This window comes from Benincasa hispida, chromosome 12, assembly GCF_009727055.1.
Source record: "Benincasa hispida cultivar B227 chromosome 12, ASM972705v1, whole genome shotgun sequence".
Lineage (NCBI taxonomy): Eukaryota > Viridiplantae > Streptophyta > Magnoliopsida > Cucurbitales > Cucurbitaceae > Benincasa > Benincasa hispida.
The window spans coordinates 79,747,156-79,770,556 of NC_052360.1; the positions used below are offsets into that span (position 1 = coordinate 79,747,156).

Consider the following 23,401-nt stretch of genomic DNA (forward strand, 5'->3'; position numbering starts at 1 on the left):
CTTTCACCGTCGAAAAAGGCCCAAATTCTTGTAGTGAAATAACATCTTTAATAGAGATAAAAATAAAAACAATTTCTTTAACATGAGAAATTAATAAGCTTGGTTCATAAACATTTTCTTTTGTTTAGTTGATTCCTATTTTTTTAGTACAATAATTGCAAGGTGTGATTGAACCTTCGACCATTTAGATTGGGGTGCATGCCAATATACTACTAAGTCAAACTCATTTGGTAATTGATTCCTATATTTGATTTACCTCCACACGTACTATTAATTCCTAAATTTTAAAACGAGGCTAACAAACCCTCTAAATTTTGTATGGATAGGTCTTTAAACTTTAAAAAAGTATTAAGTATAAATCTTTAAAATTTCAAGTTATTTTTATAATTGAATTCTAAATTTGAAAAGCGTTTAATATATGAATTTATTAAACATGAAATTTCAATCAACCAATAGTTAAAAATTGCAAAGGAATTAATAGACGTTATTTAGAGTATATGAGATGATAAAACACAACCTTAAAAAAGAAGTAATAGTTTGGTCATACTAGACACTTCAAAAAGTCAATCCTCAAAATTTAGATACCTAACATATAATTATTATTTTTAAATTAAAAATTAATACGAATCCCCAACATCAAGGTCTAAACTTCAATTCTCCCATAACACTTATTGTATTTAAAATTGAAAAGAAAAAAAAAAGTTAAAGACATAAAAAAAAAAAGGTTAAAGACATCGGTTACTTTTATACTTTTTCTTCCTAATAATTTATTAGAAAAATGATCTTTTTAGTCCTTGGATTTTATGTAATAGATGTGTTTGGTCCCTGAATTTTTAAAATGTCCATTTTAGTCTCAAGTTTTAAAGAATAAATTTAAAAGGTCCCTTCTCTACTTATAGAGCTTTAAATGTCACTAACGTCAAGAATATAGTGAATTTTTAAAATAATGACAACAATGGGGTATATGGGAAAATATTTTTAAAAATAGATCAGAATGAAAAGTATTGATAAAAATAGAGTACTATTGGTAGGGAAGGAAAATCGTGTACACTGTACACGATTAGGTTTTAATCCAATCAGCACCATGTCAGCACAGTCGGTGGACTGGGTCCACGATTTTCATAATCATGGACCTGGTCCGCGATTACTTTTTTTTAATCAATTTAACTATTTATTTTCTAATTTTTAAGTAAAAAATTCCTTCATTACTGAATTTAATTATATATTTAATCTGCAATGAAAACTTAATTATTCTTCACTCATATTTTAAAAAAAAAATTGTGACTTCACTAAGTAGTACATCTCTCTACAAAAAAAAAAATAAAATAAAATAAAAAAATCTCATGATATTAAAGAAGATTATAATTAGTTCTTTAATTTGAAAATAGAAGTTTACATGAAATTTAAAGACGACCCCATGGCCCTTACCTCATATGGGGTTGTCTTCGTGTGCCTCTAAATTAGCTTCGCCATGTTGTCGTTGTCATCTACGACGAATACGTCTTCGATCAGTGTCAGCAACATTGAGTCGTCTTGTTTGTTGAATAATAGTTTCTATGTTCACCAATGTTTGGTCACACATTGAATCCAACTCTGGTAAATTGTGCTATTCTGAATATTATTGTGCTTCTTCGATAAAATTATTTCGATGAAAAAATTAATATTAAACAATATTCATATCATATATCTAGGGAATGTTCGATTTTAACTCTCTTACTATGTAGTAACAGTAAGCACCACCATCAGGTGTGATAAATCGCCTAGTGATTGAATCGTATAAGGAAAAGTAGTCGTTTGATACAGTTAGTCTATTTGTTATTTCTCCCCGTGCACAACGATCATGTCGTGCATGCCAGTAGGATTTATATTCCGCGTGAATTCGACGTTAGTCTTGGTCATGTTTACCTCTCAAATCAATCTGGTGTAGTGCTGGGAGTGTATAGCACAACGAAGGTACCGTTTATCGCAGACCGAACTGTCTCAACACACGATCTGCATGATGTCACTCTACTATATGGAAGCATATAAGAGGGCTAATGGTTAACCAGATGTCTTGATTATCACGACAGTAATCAGGTCGTGATGACCAAATATCTTGCATGTATGACATTCGATTAATCTGACAAAAAGAAGAGATAATTATACATCCAATTAATCTGACCAAATGTTTTAAATATTCATTTATATATACATTTGTTACCTGATCGTGCATCAGTCTGTCAAATATTTTTTGGTATACTAGCAACATATTTGCTGACTGTTCAGAGGCAGCTAATACAACACTCCATCTAAAATTATAAAAAAAAATACAATTAATTTATATTCTTACATAAAATGATAAAGAAATAAATATATAAATGAAATAATACCTGGAACTAAGTGGACGATGCCCTAGGGCTTGTAACTGGACTTGTGGTGCTATAATTTGAAATCTATCATAAGCTCATACATGTAGTAGTATCAGCGGCCCCACTATTTCTAATGCTTTTGAATTGGTAGCCCAACAAAGTTCTCTATAAAGCCATGCAAGACAGGCACTACCCCGCGAATATGTACCAACACGCTTGAAATTAGATAGTAGAAGGAAAAACATAAGATGTACTAGAGTGTTCGACTTGTCAACGAACAAAAATCCTCCAATAAGCTGCCTAATGTATGCTCGTGCATACCTACGTACGCTGATGTCGTTGGCATCGGGAGGTAATTCTTGAAACTGGGAGGCCAACCATGGGATACTCAATCTCGAGCCTTTTAGATCATCTGGTAGAACGTCCAAGAGCTCCTCACAAACAGTTTTCCAATTATATTGTAATGAACCTGTCAAAGGCCCTTCGTCCACTCATAATCCAAACTGAATGGCAACAACTTGCAACGTAATCGTACATTCCCCACAAAGCAGGTGAAATGTGTGGGTTTCTAGTCTCTAACGCTCAACTAAAGCAGTAATGAGGTGCCAATCAAGTTGGATTAATCCGATCTGTACAACTCGAAGAAAACCAGCCTATTCAACGTAGGGAATAATACGTGGATCAAATGGGATAGTATGTTGTGCAGATGTCTCCCTTCTCCGACAATCCCAAACTATGGTAGAAGAACTATCCCATATCGATTGTGAATGATGGGTATTTTGTTAATATAGTTATACAGGATTAGAAGAACCGGACTCCATTACCTAAGAAGTTCAAATTACATTATATAACAAAAATTCATTACATAAAAAATACAATTACATACAAAATACAATTATATTAAAAACACAAGTATATAAAAAATACAATTACATTAAAAATACAAGTATATAAAAAAATACAATTACATAAAAGACACAATTACATTAAAAACACAAGTACATAAAAAATACAATTACATAAAAAATACAATTACAATTACATTAAAAATATAATTACATAAAAAATTCAATGGCCCGAATAGGAAGCACTTAATGTACGTTGTGGACAAGTACGCTTGTTATGTCCTTCTCCCTTGAAAATTGTACATCGAACTTTTTCGCTTGCCTCTCTCCAATCCATTTCATTATGAATGTGTGTACTTTTTGGCCGACCCTGTTTTCTTAATAAATCCACATTCGGACAAACTTCTGTAAATGATAATTCTGGGCAATAATCTGGATGTTGTATTGGATGGAAACGACCTTCATAACATCGCTTGAAATGAGACAACTTGTAGCATTCATTAATAGGAGGTATGTATGTCAAATGCATGTACTGTAATTACATGAGAGCATGGAATCTTGAATGATTGTCACTTGTTACAAAAACAAGTCCATTCTTTCATGCTCAAAACTTGTGTGTGTTGTCCTTTATAGGGAGAAATCATACTATGCCAGTTTGTAGTTCAAAAGTTTGAGTTTCCCTGTCAATAGATGTCACTTTGTTTGCATATGCTCATTTTTCCCACCTCTTAAGTTCTCTCATGGTATATTCTGTGTACATGTCCCCACGGTCGAGTGCTTCACTAATCTCTTGTCTACGACGTTCAAAATATAGTATTGTGCGATAGAATGTTAGCCTAATCAAAGAAGTAATTGGTAACATTTTAACACCTTTGAAAACATCATTCATACATTCAGCTGCATTACTTGTCATCCACCCATAGCGGTACCCATCATCATGTGATTGGGCCCATTTTCCCTAGTAAATATTAGAAAAATATTCAAGGTATTCAGGGTTCAATTGTTTCAACTCTTTCATGCACCGAATAAATTTGCGCCTTTGGTGTTGATTTCCTGCGTTAAACACCAAATCTTTTAGTTGCTTTGATTTATATTTGTATTGAAATTACTAGCAACATGGCTAAGACAATATCGATGGTATGCTCTAGGTTCACTCCAATTAATTTTCTCATTATTAATTGCAGTAAAAATGCCCTTATGCCTATCAGAAATCAAGCAAATACTATCTTGTTGGTTAACATATTCATGCAATGCCCACAAAAACCATGACCAACTGGACAAATTTTCACCTTTAACAATAGCAAAAGTAAGAGGAAATATATGTCCGTTTGCATCAATAGATAAGGCGGTCAATAATTTTCCCGTACGCTTTCCGTAGAGATGAGTTCCATTTGGATTAATGGTCTACAATATTTGAAACATTCTCTTGCAGGATCGAAGGACCAGAAAACTCGATAAAAAATAGTCGTACTTGACACATCAAACGGAAGGAAATACCAATCCGATCGTGGATGTTGTCTAAGGGACTTTCACTATATCCATAAAATTACACGCGCAAATGACATACACTGGTGGATCACTGGTGTATACGGGCCAGCCTGTAGACCTAAAAGGAAAGATTTTTGGCATGAATTATCGTTAGTTCAAGCTATTTGCAACCAAAATTGGCTTATAGGTGGAGATTTCAATGTCTACTGATGGGATCATGAGACTACCTCCACTCATCCATCAAAATTGTGTATGAGAAAATTTAACAGTTTCATTAACAATGCTAGATTGTTTGAACCAAATAAGATAAATGGGAATTATTCTTGAACAAATCTTAGAAGCAGATCAACCATGTCCAAACTTCATCACTTCCACTATACTTCTGATCGGGAATTTTTTTTTTTCAACCGCATCAGATTAATCGCCTGATTAGAACAACTTCCGACCATTTCTTTCTCCTTTTGAATTCCAAAACATAAAACTGGGCCATGTCCGTTTAAGTTCGACAACCGTTGGTTATTATAAAAAGATTTTACTCGCAAACGAGAGTTTAGCTCAACTGACATACTATTCATTTTATCAACCTCGTGGTTCACTAATAGTGTGTTAATATTTTCAGAAAATACATCAACACAACATCTATAGGGTTAGAGAATTTATATAAAAGGATGAAAAGAATTGGCAACTCACTGTACAACATGGAATGTTCAAATTTTCAAAAAAGAACAAACAGAGCGGAGGTGATTACCAAATAGATTGATGACATTGATTGTAAGGAGGAGCAGGGTAACCTTTCTGATGCCGATATTCCCCTTCGAATCTCTCTCAAAGCTGATGATCTTCGAAACATTTTACTGATGGAAGCTAGAAAATAAAGGCAGCTTTGCAAAATGAACTGGCTTATTGATGGAGATGAAAATACTGCATATTTTCATAAATTATGCATGGCTGGCAGGAGATTCATTTTCATTTTTGAAATTCAAGACATCCATGGTAATGTTCAGTTTTCTGATTCTAACATTGAAAATGCTTTTGTTGATTTTTTCAAGGGAATATATATTGGAGTGGCCAATGATCCATGGTTGATTAACAATCTCAATTGGAGACTTATAAAGGAACAGGATGTTTTCCCATGCATTAAATTCATAGGGAACAACAAAAATGCCAGACCTGATCAGGGTGCTAGAGAGGTATTGTCTTAATTGAGTTGTCTTGGTGCATTCCCAGATCCTTCTTATCTTATGAATATTTTCAATAAAAAGAAGAAAAAAAAACTAGCTGTACACTCATTTTCTTTATAACAATGGATAAACAATATTCTTATTTAACTTTATCAAAGTTGAGGTGTAACATCTCAATCTTTAGTTTCGAGATATAAATATGACACATACATATCTTTTGCAAACTTGAATATATCAACATTTTGAGATGGTTTGAAAATTGAAGATACTCGGAGAATAATGTATTGTGAAAAAAAAATGTTTGAAACTTTAGGATTTAGTGAGCTTCAGGTTTTAGTGAAAATGGTGATCAAGAAAACTCGTTTTTATAATAGTGGAAGTTGAAAGTCACAAATTCTTTTAAATTCTAAAACTATTAAAAAATTATTTTTGACTTTAGTTAAAGAAAAAACTTTAAATTATCGATATCACACCCAATGTAATTAATAATTATAAGTAATATTTAATTATTTATAATTTATAATTAATATTTAATGAGATAATTTTGTAAATTAGTAAATTAAATAAAGGACAAAAGTGTCCAAAATTTTTTTCCAACCTCTTACTTTTTAGTATAATATAGGTTATAGACATATGGATTCTTTTGGCAATGTATTCTGGAAACTAAATATATCGAATGGTTCATTTTTTATTAGGACAAAGTCAAACTGTTTCAAATTTTTAATTTCATATTTAATTTTGCTCCGCCCTCTCTAATATCTGTATAATCTATATTTTATAATTTTTTAATCTATTTTTTTAATATAAATTATCGATATCACACCCAATGTAATTAATAATTATTACTAAGAAAATTCCCCATTACGTTTTATTACACATTGACTATGATTTTGTAACAAAAATGTTGAGACGTGTATTATAAAATTTATTGCCTACTTAATATTTTAAGACCAAACTAGAAGTATCAAGGAGGACTAAATTACAATAATATTCCAAAGGCAGAGACCAACGTATTTTAACTTTACGAAGGAAAAAAATCATAAACCAAACTGTAACGCACTAAAATAAGGATTTTCTAAAAGTTTGTGTGTTGAAAACTTGAAAATCACGTTGTTATCATTTTTATTATCAAAAGAAGGAATCCAAATATTAAATATATATATAAAAAAAAAAAAAAAAAAGATTAGCTAAGAAATATATACTCTTTTCTCTCGAGATTTATATAGATGATATCAAAATAAATTTTGCATGCCTAGAAATGCTTCGTTCTCTAACAAAGAACGGACAACGTTGAATAAAACATAAACTAAAAATAATAAGGAAGCACGTGAGGATCACATGGCAACACAATCCATCGGCTTGAAAGAAACAAGCATGTTCTTAATATCGTAACCAACCAAGAAGTTGGTTTGTGCAATGTTGCCAAAGATCATAAAGTCGTCGTCTTGGTGGGTGCCAAAGGCCAAGCAAACTACGCTGTCCGACACTCTAATGAAAACGTTCTCTCGGAGGAGAGGCACATCGGCACCTTCAAAGTGCATGGTTATGAGTGGCAGTTTGTAGTCGTCGGTGGTGGTCACAAAACAATGATCCAACAATTGTTCCGGATCATTTGTGCGCTTGAGGTTTAACGATTTGGAAATTGCCTTGGAGAAGTTGTTGTATAAATTCACCGGGAGAAAAGTAAGCGTCGAACCAGAGTCAAGGATGATGTTTGCTTTTCCGCCTAATACAGAATAGACTGGAAAATCAAATTTGTTCTTCCCTACACTCACGGCTTCTAACTTCACCGAGTAGAATTTGAATTTATCTGAATGATTGCATCAACAAAAAAAAAATAATTAATAAATCAACTAACTTTTGAGTTCAATATAGTGATTTTATTTACCACTAGTATAAATAGGAGTGGAAACGGCTTTAGAGCCAGAGACGTCGGCATTAGAACCAAAGTTAAGTTTGCTAGGCACAATATTACTGCTTCCAACCGGAGTTAAACAGTAGGAGAATTTTCCACCAGTGGCTGGTCCCATCTGTGTGACAAGTGAAGCCGGACCTAGCCCGAGTCCAACAATGCCAGAAATATTAACATTGAAAGTGCCAGCATTGTCATGACCGCAACCAATCGCCATACGAGGAAACGCCACACCGCGGCCAGAGGTTGACCCCATAGTAACGGTATCCACGGCAAAATCTCCTTTGCTGTGGGACCTATCACCGTAAGTAATCGAGTACACACAGTCAGATTCTAAGGACTGAGTGGAACATGAACCACTGTCACCAGCAAACAAGCAAATCGGCGAGGAGCATGCCACTTTTTTGTAAGTCGTCGATTTACTCGGGTTAAACATTGGTGCATTTTGATGGAAGCAATTTTTGCATGGGTGGCACTGGGTCCAAGTGATGTCGCTTCCTGTGTCAGCAACAGCTATAATCGAAAACGGCGGCGTTCCAACGGATATTTTCATGAGGTATTCGCCTTGATTATTGTAAATAGGGGCCTCTGCTATGTCTGTTAGTGCCGCCGTGTTACGACTAATGGAGCGGCGGAGGCTGTCAGCGAGACGGTGGTAGTGAGTCTTCGATGGGTTGTACATAGGGGACTTGGGGGAGTCACGGTGGATGAGTTCGACGGAGAAGCCATAGTCACGGCCTGTGGCCGTGGAGACGACGGCGGAGGAGATAAAAAGAATAAGAGAGAAAATGGGTGCCATCGATGATTGGTGATGAGAAATGAATGGGGAATTTGATTAAATATATAGAAGATTGATATTTCAGAGGTTAAAAAAAATGAAATGAAACGATGGGAAATAAATTTGTAACTGTAATTAATTTTGATAGTTATAGTTAAAAAAACGTTTGGTTTAATTTCCTTTAATCGGAGTCATTTTGTTACAGTGATGTGGTAATAATGTGATAAATGGGTAGTGAGGAGGTGGAATTATGGGTAATTTTGATCGATATAATTTGTTGAACATTGCCAATTTGGTTTTTTTTTTTTTTTTTTTCATTTTTCTTCAAATTTTTAAATTCGTAGGGGAAAATTGTTTGTTTGTTTTCTTTTTCCTTTTGCTTTTTTTCTAATTTTGATCCGATGATATGAAGATTTGGTTTATAAGATTAGTTTGTTTGATGGTGAAGTTGATTGTTAAATGGAATAAATAGAAATGTAGCGTTGTAAAAAGTTTTAAACTTAGCTTTTAGGTACTAGCGTTAGTTTTAGTTTACGTTCTTCGTTAATAAGTAATTTGTTTTTAACATAATCACTTAGTTTCTAAAATTTAAGTTTATTATGAACATTGTTTTTTCTTCGTTTTCTTACCTACATTTTAACAATGTATGCAAAATTCATTCAAATTTTGATTTTTAAGTGATTTTTGTTTTTAGATTTGGATAAGAATTTAAAAGTATTACCTTAAAGAATTATGAAGTCTATTAAAATACATTACGAAAACATGCAAAATTTTAAAAATAAAAAAATGATTAAGGAAAATTTTCAAAGATTGAAAAAATGTCAAACTATTTACAGATATAGCAAACAAATGAGATACTGATAGACTTCTATCAGTTACAGTTACTATTACTGATAGATACTATAGACTTTTGTCAGCCTCTATCAAATAATATTAAAATTTTACTATTTTATGTAAATAGTTTTCCTTATTTTTCAATTTTTGAAGATCCCTGATTAACCTCATAATTAACGTTACAATTTTATATATGAATAATTCGTACAACTTTTTAATGCGCAATATTTTACTCTAAATTATGAGACTATGAAGTATGACCTAAAATTTAATTTTGTTAGAGGATGAATTATGTTAATAAGTCAAACATAACTTATTTGGTAAGAAAAATTTACTCTCATTTCAAATGTTGATAAAACAATCTTTTAGTACACCCTTGCAATGTAGCTGAAATAACGTAAAGCTAAAATTGCAAGACATTTCTGGATTAAAAATCCAGAATTTGGGTTATGAGCAATTTCATTTGAATGTAACAATATGGTCTGTGTTTTATCTTTCATATGTTTTAATCAAATCAAATTATATCTTATGAATTCATCAGCCAATTTAAACATAATTTAATTGATTAAAATATTATAATATCAACTTGAAAAATATAAAATTCCGCCTCACATCTTCTTGAACTAAAATAAATAACATAAACGACGTAATTTGGTTTGAAGGAATCAAATACCAATGCAGAAGCGTCTGAACGCTGGTGCCATCAATTTTAATATTTGGAAAACATAAAAAATAGAAAAAACATAAATATAGGATAAACAGTTTTAAGCATGCTTTTATTGAGACAAGGAACCTTACCTTTGAAGTCCGTCTTCAATGAATTTCTTTCTTATACGAACTCTCATGATCACGAACACGAAAAGATGGGACACTACCACTAGTGTTGGAGAGGAAGTTGATTTTTACATAGGAATTTTTTCTATAAAAAAACTTTGTGAGAGAGATCTTGAGAGAATTCAAAGAAACTTAGGAATGATACGCATATCTTTTTTCTTCTCTGCAAAATTCACAATTAAGCTAGAGATGAAGTTAATTGAAGGAGAAGTTATAACTCCCCTCCACTAAATCTAATTTAATATATAATTAAATAAATAATATTAATTAATTAATTGATAAACTAAATATCATATATTTAATTAAAACCATATTATAATTCAAATATAATCATCTCTTATAACCTATAATTTTATTATGAATCTCATTCATATTAATTTTAACATATAGTTTTATATGAATCTTGTTGGAGATTTGATTAGTTGACTTTATACCTTTCTAAGGCAGTGATTTCTGCGGTTGTCTCAAATAAAGTCCTAACATCTATTTCAAAACAGTTTATTTTCTTGTAAAATAGTTTTCCTTTTCTGGAAATATCCAACTACAATTTTTTGTCCGATATTTTCCTTTATTGGGGCACGCGACTTTGATGGAATTGACATTCAACAAATGGAAGCAATTAAGGATTTAAGCACTCTGACTACATCAATTTTAGGTAACTAGCATGCATGTTCATAGTTTTCTAACTATTAGGGTTTCAGGATCATACCTTTGATGAAACTACTGAATTGCTTGAAATTTCCACGTAAATCTTCTTCTATCTCTGTAGTATACCATCCCTAAAGTCTTTTCTACTATCTTTAGGCCTTAGATTGAGTTGTGGAAACTCAAATTCAGAGAAAATGAGTGTTGGCTTTGAAAGCTTGAAGAGGAAATGGAAAAATCTGATTTTTCTATATTTCAGCCACAGAATTCAACTTGCATGAACTTGAAATATGATCTAAAACACACTATTTATACCTCCATGCAAATCATATTGCAAAAGATGAAGCTACTCAATATTCCATTAAAATTGAGTGGCATGAGATGGAAACTAATGGAAAATGTGATATTATCTCACTTTCTATTAATTTTTAATTTTAAAACAAGAAATCGAATTAATTTATATATATAACTTATTTTTTTAAAATTAATTTCAAATATAATTTAAATTAAGTAAATTTTTGAATTTTTGAATTTCATAAATCCAAAATTCAATTAACCAATTTCAAAAACTTTGAATTTCACAAATTCAAAATTTTAATAAATTAATTTGGATAATTAATTAAACTAGTTTAATTAATTTTAATTTAATATCAAATATTAAAATAATTATAACACCTCATCAAATATTTAAATCATATTTAAATATTATCAATTCTCTAAATCCGCAACGTTTAATTCGATAATTAAACATCAATAATAATCCAAACCCTAAACTGAGTTTAAATATTCCAAATTCTCCTAGTACACTATTCTAAGATTTAATCCTTTTACAAACTAGTAGAGGGACCTAATAGACATACAGATTATGAGCTCCAACGATTTGAGATTAACTAGTTGAACTCTTTTAAACCAAATTAATCAATATTCGTTAATAATCGAAATATACCACTATAGCTCAGTAGTTGCACGCTTCTCACTGTAGATATTTTTATGTCCACTTGATTTGACCATAATCAGTAAGTCAAACCTAAATATATCGTTCGTATTCACATCTAGGTCAAAATTACCATTTTACCCATGTAATATATATTGCTTCTTAGGTCTCCATTGATCCTCTATTGAACAACTTTTTTATGGTCCTACCAATAAACCGAATCCCTCTCAACCACGAGAGGGTGAGGTCTCTTTGTTCAAGAGTAGGAGTTAGTACTTAAGGAAACAACCTATATGCTAACCCTAAATAGGTAGGATCGAATTTCGTCTTGGAAAACTATGTCCCCAACTACCTATTCGGTCCTACTCGTAAAATAGGAGGCTTATTGAGTGCTCATGTTGAACGACTCTCACCTATGCAGATTAAAAGATAATCTCGAATGAGTTCGTAGTTAGCTCAGATTAAGATCGAGTTACCTTAGGTCGTCAAATTGAAGTAATCAGTTTTAACGGTAAATAGTCTTTTGTATAGGACGTCCCCACTCACATGTCTCCACATGAACCTTTTTGGGATCACATCATTTGAACTAATATACGAAGCGGGTTGCATCCATAGTGTCTCCAGGATAAGATACCCAACCTTACCATATACTTATAGACATTTTTTTGGCTATATACTAAAACTTGATCCTTTTTATGTCTCTACGTAAAGTTTAAGAATTCACTTTATAGCCATGGGTTTGTTTATTGGATTTAGAAATGAATAAAATTCAATAATAAAATCTTTATTGAAATAATTTTCAATAATATCTTTATTATGATTAAAATATGTTTAATATTTACAAACTGCGAGTTGTAGGACATTCCCACCAAACTCCCACTTGGACTAAAACTTCAGTAAGTTTAAATATATACATTTATACAATGTTGAGTATGAGAGAATAAATACAATAAACTAGGGCATCTATATACCAATGAATAACTAATTCTTCCACTTGCCTTAGATTTATGAAGCTCGTAGTCCTAGTCCCACTAGATGACCCTCGAACATTTTAGCTGTGAGGGCCTTAGTAAATGGATCAACTAAATTATCTTTTGAGGCTATCTGCATGACGATCATGTCTCCTCTGTGTACTATCTCCTGGATGAGATGGTACTTATGCTCGATGTGCTTTTCCCGTTTATGGCTTCTTGGATCTTTTGAGTTGGCAACTGCTTCACTATTACTACAATATGAGCTGATTGGCAGATGCATATTCGAAACCACTTCCAAATCTGTCAAGAACTTTCTAAGCCATACTGATTATTTGGCTGCTTCATATGCAACTACATATTCAACTTCCATGGTAGAGTCAGCAATACAACTCTGTTTAATGCTTCTCCATACTATAGCTCCTCTATTAAGAGCGAATATTGATCCCAAAGTAGATTTCCTAGAATCTAGATCGGTTTGAAAATCAGAATCAATATATCCAGTAAGGATCAAATTCTTAGACCCATACACGAGCATATAGTCCCTCGTTCTCCGAAGACACTTGAGGATGTTCTGAACAGCAGTACAATGACTATATCCAGGGTTGGACTGGAACCTGCTGATGATTCCGACTGCAAAGCATATGTCTGGCCATGTGCACAACATAGCTTACATCAAACTCCCGACTGCTGATGCATAAGGAATTCTTTTCATATCCTCAATTTCTTGAGGTATCTTAGGACACTGTTCTTTAGACAAATTAATTCCATGTCTGAAAGGTAATAAACCACTTTTGGAATTTTATATTTTATATCTTGACAATATTTTGTCAATATAAGATGCTTGAGATAGTGCTAGTGTTTTGTTCTTGTGATTCCGAACTATTTGGATTCCAAGAACATACTGTACATCTCTTCATTTGAAATTACGATGATAGCCTTCTCTTTACGTCAACAAGGAATCCTACTTCATTCTCAATGAGCAGGATATCATCAACATATAGTACCTGAAATGCTACTGTCTTATTGACTATTTTCTGGTAAACACAAGGTTCTCAACATTCTTTTCAAAGTCATAAGATTTGATCGAAGGGTCAAACATCAAATTCTAGGACCGAGATGCTTGTTTTAACCCATAAATGGATCTTTTAAGCTTATAAACTTTTTACTCTTAACCCTGTTCAATGAACCCTTCTCGTTGAGACATATAAATACTTTTTTCAAGATAACCATTCAGAAAAGGTTGTCTTGACATCCATTTTCCATATTCCATAATCATAAAAGGCAACAACGGATAAATATATTCTGATAGACTTGATCATGCCAACAGGAGAGAAGGTTTCTTTATAATCTACCCTCTCTCTTTGGGTAAAACCTTTTGCCACTAGTCTAGCTTTGTAGGTTTGTACCTAACCAGTTTGGTCTTGTTTTCTCTTGTAGATCCACTTACAACCAATAAGTTTTACTACATTTGGTTGATCTACAAGTTCCCAAACATAATTGAAGTACATAGACTCCATTTCAAGGTCCATGGCTTTTATCCATTGGTCTCTATCAACATCTCTCATTGTCTGTTTAAAGGTCAAAGGATACTCTAAGCCATTATTAGATATGACGACCTGAGTTTTTTGTTAAACCCATGTATCGGTCAAGCTGTTGAACAACCCTCCCACTACGTCGAGGCATTCTCAATTCGTGAGAAGGATGTGATGGACCAGTTTGGTCAACAACTTTTGTTGATTTATCTATAGAGAATAAGTTTTTGGGTCCCCTTGGTAGCTCAATAGATTCATGTTGAGAATAAGTTTTTGGGTAATTTGATGTGTTGAAATTAACAAGAGAGAATTTGATTATATATGATATAATTAAATTGATTCAATTATATGTGAAATAATTGATTTGATGTATTAGATACATTAATCGAAGGAATTAATATTAGATGTCATAAAGGAGAAAAAGAACTATGGTTTACATGTTGCATAAGATGTGATATTAAAACTATAGGTTATAAATATAATATTTATTTATAATTAATTCAATTATGAGATAATTTGTTTCGATTTTTTTTCCCTAATAACTAACTTAGTGGGAAGTTGTAATCAGTTATGGTAACTGATGGATAAAATGAAAATCCCTTTCCTTTTTTCATAATCAAACGTGCATAAAGAAAAAGCTATACGATAGCCTTGAGAGAGTAAACAATTGTGCATCAATTTTTCTATACGATAGTCGCTCGCTACTAAACGATCGAGTACCCAAGTCTACACGATAAACTTCTGCCTTCTCCCACTTACTCGATTTTCTACACAATTGTTCAATTCCTCCTTCCCTCTACTAGATCCATATAGAGCCCACAACTCCTGGATTCTTACACCGAAAATACCAAGATAGCCACGTGGTAGTGTCTACTTGATGTTTGAGGGTCTAGGGCCGAGAGTTGCTCGATTGTGTTCGAGGATTCTACAGTTCATGTTGTTCACTAGTTTCCCCGTGTTGCGTTCGTATGGTTGGACTTTTGGTTGAGTTTGATCGAGGGATACGGGAAGAAAAGTTCTTCAAGAGTATGTTCACTCGATCTCTAGTATTTTCCTTTTGAAGCATGCTATAATTTAAACTTTATGCATGACTGTTGTTGTATGATTGTAAATGTGTATGTTCTTTCACAATGGGGTTTGGAATGATCTGCTTCCACTCATTGGTTCTCTTGTTTACGAGTTCCTTCAGAGGTAACTGGGCATACTCATCATTGAATGAACCATGTCTAACAGGGTTTGATTTCTCCTTTCTACTACACCATTTTGTTGTGGTGTACCAGGTGCAATGAGTTGAAATTGAATTCCATATTCTACTAAATAATTCTGGAATTGTAAATCCATATACTCGCCACCTCGATTTGATTGAAGATTTTTAATCTATTTACCTAATAAGTTCTCAACTTCAGTCTTATACTCTCTGAACTTTTTTAGGGTTGCAAACTTATGATGTATCAAGTAAACATAGTCATATATAGAATAATCATTAATAAAACTGATGAAATACTCAGGTCCTCCTTGAACTTTAATATTCATTGGATCACAAAAATTTGAATGTATATGTTCTAAAGGTTCTTTGGCTCTAAGACCTTTTCCTAAAAAAGATCTTTTTGTCATTTTCCCCTCAAGAGATGATTCACATAGATTTAAAGGACTTTTTTCTAACTGATTTCAATGTCCATTCTTTAATTTGTCTATCCTGTTGAGATTTATGTATCCAAGTCTTAAGTGCCAAAGATAGGTGTTAAGAGAAATCTTCCGTTTCTTATTTTGAGTTTCAACTGTTTTAAACATCTCTATATTCAAAATAGCTTTTGCCTCAGTTGGTTTTAACACATATAAGTTATTTTCAAGTTTAGCAGAATATATTTGAACACCTCTTAAACTAATGAACCCTTCTTTTATATCAAAAGTAATTTTGTACATATGTTATATTAAATAGAAGATAGAGATTAAGTTCATTTTCATTTTAGGTACATAATATACATTTTCTAACAAAATGTAAGATTCTCCAAAAAATAATTTGATATCTCCTACTGCTTCAGTCAAAATGACTTCACTCGTTCCCACCTTGAAAGTCATCTCGTTTTTTGTCAGTTGCTTCCAGGAATAGTCTTTTGAATGAAATTGCAAATATGATTAGCGACGCCTGAATCTAGTATCCAGGTCAAATGAGAACTTTCCACTAAACATGTTTTTATTACAAATAAATTAGATTTACTTAGGTTTTCCTTCTCAGCTTTCTTTTCTACAAGATATTTTGGGCAATTTCGTTTCCAATGCACATCCTCATTACAATGGAAAAATTTTTCTTTTTGCAACTTTTGTCTTGCCTTTTTTAGCAGGAGCCTTCTTCTTCCCTTTTCCCTTCTTCTTCATTTAATATTTTTATCCTTTGAAGGACCAGATTTCTTTTTTGAAGGTTTTGTAACTGATGTAGATTCCTTCAGAAATTGCTTTTGGGTAAGAATATTTGCTTCCCCTTCTTTATTTTTCATTAAAGATCGATAAATCTTGAGTTCATTTAAAAAAGTTGTCAAATTGTAATATATTCTATTCATCATAACATTTATGCAAAAAGTTAGGAAACTCTTCGGAAGAGATTCCATGATCATACTAACTTGACTCGTCTCGTTTATGATAGTACCGTTTGCTTCCGCTATATTAAAGTGGATCATCATATCTAGGACGTATTCCCTAATAAAGGTTCCTTCCTTCATGCGGGAATTGTAAACGTATTTTATAACATCACATCGTACTGATGAGGATGACTATTCAAACATCCCTTGTAACGACTCCATGATCTCTCTAGCAGTGACCATGCTTTTTAGTAAGCACATCAAATATGCTGGCTAAACTGTAGGCTCTGGCTTTTTCATTAGCCCTAACCCACCTGTCATAGGTATCACTAACATTTCGGTTTTCATTTGAATTTGGAAGCGGAGGATATTCCTCTATTAAAAAGAACCTCAAGTCATCAACAACTAGTATTGTATTTATGTTTGATTTCTAGTTCGAGTAACCCTTGCCATTGAATTTATCAGAAGCTAAAAGTTGAATAATCGAGTTTGACATGCTGAAATATAAACAAATCTATCAGAAAAAATGCATCTAAATCCAATTTTAGCAAAAGTAATAAAGTACCAAGATTTCTTTATTTATTTGCAACGATACTTTAGTGAGTCCGAATGCTACCGAGAGGCAGTCAAATGCTCCTTCACTGAAGCAAGACATTCTTGACTAAATACTAATTCCATAATAACTCTTATTCCTATAGTTATTTAGTCACCATTTTTGGGTCAAAAACTTACTAATATTTAGTAATTCGTGTAAGTGTTACCTTCCATTTTTAGTTTTCATAGAACGGTATCAACAAGCCCCCAAAGTGGAAGACAATGTTGAAGATGGAACTAAGAAAACTTTATTCATTTTTGAAGTTTGAGTTGTTCTGAATCCTATGTTATAACCCTCCGAGAAGATAGCCGTAAAAAACAACTAGCTAACGCCGCCTAAAAACGACAGCAGGCGTAACATAAGAATCTCAAGATTTAAACTAATAGAAGATGCCGTAGGATATGTTGACACATTTCTTTCACACACATACTATGAACAACTTCCCCTATTCACCTTGTTATTGACCGATGCAAACACTTTCCAAATGGAGCAGTCACGATAAAAGTGACAAGAAGCCGAGCATGGATCTCACGATGAACTCCTAGGGACGTGAGAGCTAAAAAATAATACATCATATATAATGTTAAATTCTCACTGAAGAGTACTAATGGATAGGGTATATTTATTTACTTAGGAATATACCGGCTAATACATCCTAAATCTAGGTGATTTATCCAAGTATAATTATTATAATTGGATTTTAACCTATGATGTCTAAGTGATAAAAATATTTAGTACCTCACATCGCTCACGCAAGCTCATTAAATCGGGTTAACAATGCTAGATAGTTTGGCTATAATCACCAGGTAGCAAGTGTTCCGTAAATCGTCAACTTAAGTACCTCCAGCCTTAGACAAGATTATAGACCTATTAAGTTTGTAACTGTTGGAGTTAGAAAACATGCGACGGAAGAAAACAGGATCATTAAGCATTCTAATTCATTATTTTAGCTTTAAATTAAGCATGCTCCATAAACTAAAAAGAGGGTTTCATTACTAACCTTTGAAGAACTTCTTAAATCACAATTCCAGCTGTAAATCTTCTCCAAATCTTGTTGTGGATCACCACAAGGTCTCCCTATTATCCTCTTGGAGCTTTAGATTGAGTTGTGGGACTCAAAATAAACTTGAATTAAGGGAACAAGGAGGAGAGGTCACTGGATCACCATGGTTGAAGACCTTCTTCAACCTCAAGATTTCTCAGCAATTTTCAGTCATTTTCACTCCAAACTGAGTGATATATACTAAAACTTCATGCGTGAACTGATAACTTGAGATAATTCCAGCTCATACTCAAAAATTGAGTTGGAATTTCTAATGGAATGGTGAATAAACTCCTTGGATTTGAAAAAGTGGGAAAATCCCAATTCCAATTTTTCTCAATTTTGAAACCAATTTCAAAATTACAAATCAATTTCAGTTTTTAATTTTACATCTAAAACTAAAATTATATTAATTTTACAAAAATTAATTCAAAATTAAATTTTCTAGTAAGATTAATAATTAATTAAATAATTTAACTAATTCTAATTAACTTAATATAAAATATTAAATTAACTAATCACCAATTTCACTATCATGAATCCCTATTCATGAATTTAATATTTAAATCATATTTAAAATATTAATCGCTCCAATTTTGTTTAATTCAAAATTAAACGTGTAATTATATCACATATAATTAATAATTCCCTTAATTCAAATTTGAACATTTCAAATCAACTTATCACGCTACTCTAAGGCTAATCCGTTTATGACTAGTAGGGGGACCTAGTGGACCTACAGATCATGGGCTCCAACGATCCGAGATTAATTGGCTAAACTCTTTACATAGAATTAACCCTCATTCGTTAACTATTGGGTCACTCCACTAAAGCTCAGAGTTGCACTCCCCTCACCGTGGATATATTATGTCCACTCGATGTGATCATGATTAGTAAGTTAACTCTTCACAGGTTGTTCGTTATAACGACTGGGTCAAAAGGTTGTTTTACCCCCTGAGATTAACTCTTGTTCCTTAAGTCCCACGGATTCTCTAATGAACAATTGGTTTGTGATACAATCATCAAATCGAGTCCCTCTCAGACCAATGAGAGGGTGGGGCCCCTTGTTCTAGACCTGGAGTCAGCACTTAAGGGAACAACCTCTCTACTATCCTTAAAAGCGGGTAGGAGTGAAATCCATCTTGCACCCTATGTCCCCAGCTATCTACCCGGTCTTACCCTTGAAATGGGAGACTTTAAGTCGACGTTGTTAAGGTAACCTTCACCTATGCAATTCTAAGAATAATCCCGAATAAACAAGAGTTCATAGTTAGCTTAGGATTAAGGTCAACTTACCTAGGTCATCGCTTTGAAATAGTTAGTCTTAAACAGTAAACAACGTTATAAAGTAAGAGTGACTTATTTCATGGTCCGATCTTGTGCAAACTCATTGCATATGACACCCGCACTCCTCATGTCATGACATGTATGAATTAGGATCACTTCGTTTGTAGCACTTTATAACTCTTCGTAATAACTACAGAGTGGGCCACATCTAATAGTGTTACCAAAATAAGGCACCCAACCTTATTTATATACTATAGATCATTTTGACTATTTTACTCGAACCTGATCCACTTTTATGTCTCTACATAAAGTTCAAGTATTCATATATTAGTCATGGATCTTTTAGTTTATTGGATTTATTTCTAAAACAAAATAAACAATTCATATATTCAATAACAACTTAATGAATTTTCAGAATAAGTTTAATGTTTACAAACCACGAGTTATAGGACATAAAACCGAACAAACTCCCACTTGTACTAAAACTCAACTTGAGTGTTTGAGTTTTATAGAGAAATACAATAAACTAGAGCATCACATACCCATGGTTTTTTTTCTCCTACTTGCCCTAGGTTATATACCTCGTAGTCCTAGTCTTACTAGGGGATTCTCAAACACTTTAGCCGAGAGAATCGCTTGTAAGCCTATTAGTATACAATGGACTTCTTATTAAACTATATAGGGAATGCATCTTATTTTCAAAACTCTTGTTTCTCAATAATGGCTAGGAAGTCATACATTCCTCCCACTACATCGAGGTACTCTCAACTCTGGTTTTTACTGTCCAAAACAACTTTTGTTTACAGTGTCAATTTTGATCAATAACTCTTTATTGATATATGCAAGCTTTGATAGAAACAAATAATACATGCTGATCTCGTATATTTTTTCAGAAAATTTGGTATTTTTCAACACAAACACTTAATTTTTGTTTACACAAAAAAGTTATTCTTTTTTTGGCTTGTCTATAGATAGGCATGCCTTTCGAACAATATTCCAACACTTAAAGGGATATTAACACTTATATCGATCTTTTTAGATTTTTGAACTATGTAAACCACTTTTACATATCATAAACAGTTTTTATGAGTTCTCTATGTCTCATATAGATTTTTAGAAATACCTTAAAATTGAAATGATGTTCATAAACAATTAAGGCAACTAGAAAGTTTTTACTGGATTTCATGTTCTATTAGAATATCTCTCGAAATCTCAAACTTTCTATACTTATTACTTTGATCCAATCGAAGTATTTCAATTTTGTTTTACCTAACAAGTTTTGTACACTTTGAACTCTTTAAGTGTTCTAAACTTATCACTTAGGTTAAATAACTATTTGCCATTATTGTCTTCTAGCCGTTTTAAATATCTAAATATTTGTAAAAGACTTTTAACTTGGTTGGTCTTAACAGAAGTTACTATAGAACAAATAATACTTTTACTAATTGAACTTTTAATTTATAACAAAAGTTTATACAATGCGTTCTTTACAAAAAGATAACATAACTTTCATTACAATAACAAAAACAAGATTATCTTTCAACAACAACTACACCATCTCCCACTAGACAACTGAAGTACAGCAAGAAATCTTCAGGAACTAGTTTCACTGTTTTGCTTTCTCTGCTCTTTTCTCTACAAGGTATTGAAGGGAGTTTCTCTTCCAGTATCCTTCTTCACTGCAGTGGAAACATTTTCCTTTATCTGTAGCATTTTCCTTGCCTTTTCTGCCTGCAGGTTTCTTCTTCCTTTTCCCCTTGTTCTTCTTGACTGGAATACTTTTATTCTGTGAAGAAGAAGCAATATCATGCATCTTAGAGGACGATCCTCTTTTCTCAGCTGTAGTAATATTTACTTCCCGTTCCAGTCCCTTACCTCTCATCATGGTCTGGTAAGCCTGTAGCTCGTTGAGAAGTGTAGTTAAGTTATATTTTATTTTATTCATAAGTGCATTCATACAAAACTACAGAAAACTCTTTAGAAGAGATTCAAGAATAAAACCAACTTGACTCTTCTCGTCAATAACAACACCATTTACTTCTGCCATATTGAAATGGACCATCATATCCAGGATATATTCTCTAACAGAGGCCCTTTCTTTCAGCAACAGTTGTAAACATACTTAATAACATCATGTCTGAGGGAGAAGGACGGTTATCCAAACATCCCACGCAGAGACTCCATGTTTTTGGCTAACACTCAGATATGATGGCAATAATATAAGCATGGGCTTTCTCATTAGCCCTAATCCATCTATTGTAAGCATCCTGAACATTTTGGTTTGCATTTGAGCCACGAACGGGAGAACACTCCTTTGTTAAAACGAACCGTAGATCATCTATCACCAGTATAGTATTTAAGTTTGACTTCCACGTTGCATAGTTATCCACAGTAAGTTTGTCAAAAGCCAATAGTTGTATCAAAGAACTTGTCATTCTAAAATTATAAACAAGTTTATTTAGTGATCTGTTTTTAAACCCAATCAGATTTTAGCAAACTAATAATGTACCCAAAAATCATTATTTTTGCAACGATACTATAGTGAGTCAGAATAAATGCTACTAAAGAGCAGTCAATTACTCTTTCACTAAAGTAAGACATTCTTAATAAAATACTATCTCCAGAATAACTCTTATTCCTGTAGTCATTTCGCTACCGTTTTCGGTCAAAACTTACTAACACCTTAGTAATTCCGTTAGTGTAACCCTCCATTTGCAGACCTTAGAGGTTGGACTAACATTGCTACTGAATTGGAGAGTCAAGGTTGGAAAATGACCTAAGAAATCCTATCAATTTCTGGAGTTGAAGTTGTTCTGAATCTCATGTTACAACCTTCTGAGGGGATAGTCGTTGTTAAACGACTAGCAAGGGCCGCTTAAAGCTAACCGGCAGGCGCAACATAGGAATCTGGTCCAAACAAATGGAAGAGACCACAGGATACGTTGACACATATCCTTCACCCACTTAATATGATCTACTTCCTCCATTGACCTTGACCTTGACCTCGTGACAAATACTTTCCGAATGGAGCAGTCGAGGTATAACTGACATGAAACATTGCACGGATCTCACGGTGTGAATTTTCTAAGAACGTGAAAGTTGAAATCAATATATCATATATTTTATTTTTCATTAAATAGATTTCCCAAATTCACCTTGATATTGATTTATGCAAATACTTTTCGAATGGAGGTCATTCCCAGGGAGACTTCCACATGAACCTCACGGTGTGAACATCTTGGGATGTGAAATTTAAAATCAAAACATCACATTTGATTTTATGGTGAACAACTTCCCCTATTCACCAAAATCTCAATTCATGTAAACACTTTCCGAATTGAGGTCACTACCAGGGTGACACGAAGTGAAACATGAATTTCAATCGTGAACTCTTAGGGACGCGAGAGCTAAAAATAATCATATCATATATGTTTATTAATCTCCCACTGAAGCATTCTAACATATCATATACGTTATTTATTCTCACTAAAGTGTTCTAATAGCATATCATATATGTTATTAAACTCCCACTGAAGTATTCTAACGTTAAACTGGGTATACATTTTCTTAGGCTTGTTCTGGCTAATTAAACAACC

The 23,401-nt window shown here is 32.9% G+C and overlaps 1 protein-coding gene across 1 annotated transcript; it reads right to left on the reverse strand.

The window, feature by feature from the left end:
- Nucleotides 1–7,196: 7,196 nt before the first annotated feature.
- On the reverse strand, nucleotides 7,197–8,573 carry LOC120092855 (aspartic proteinase CDR1-like). The gene is made up of 2 exons (XM_039051084.1): nucleotides 7,751–8,573; nucleotides 7,197–7,672 (listed from the first exon to the last, which is right to left on the reverse strand). Exons 1-2 carry the CDS (start codon nucleotides 8,571–8,573, stop codon nucleotides 7,197–7,199), a joined length of 1,299 nt encoding a protein of 432 aa, XP_038907012.1.
- Nucleotides 8,574–23,401: the final 14,828 nt, after the last annotated feature.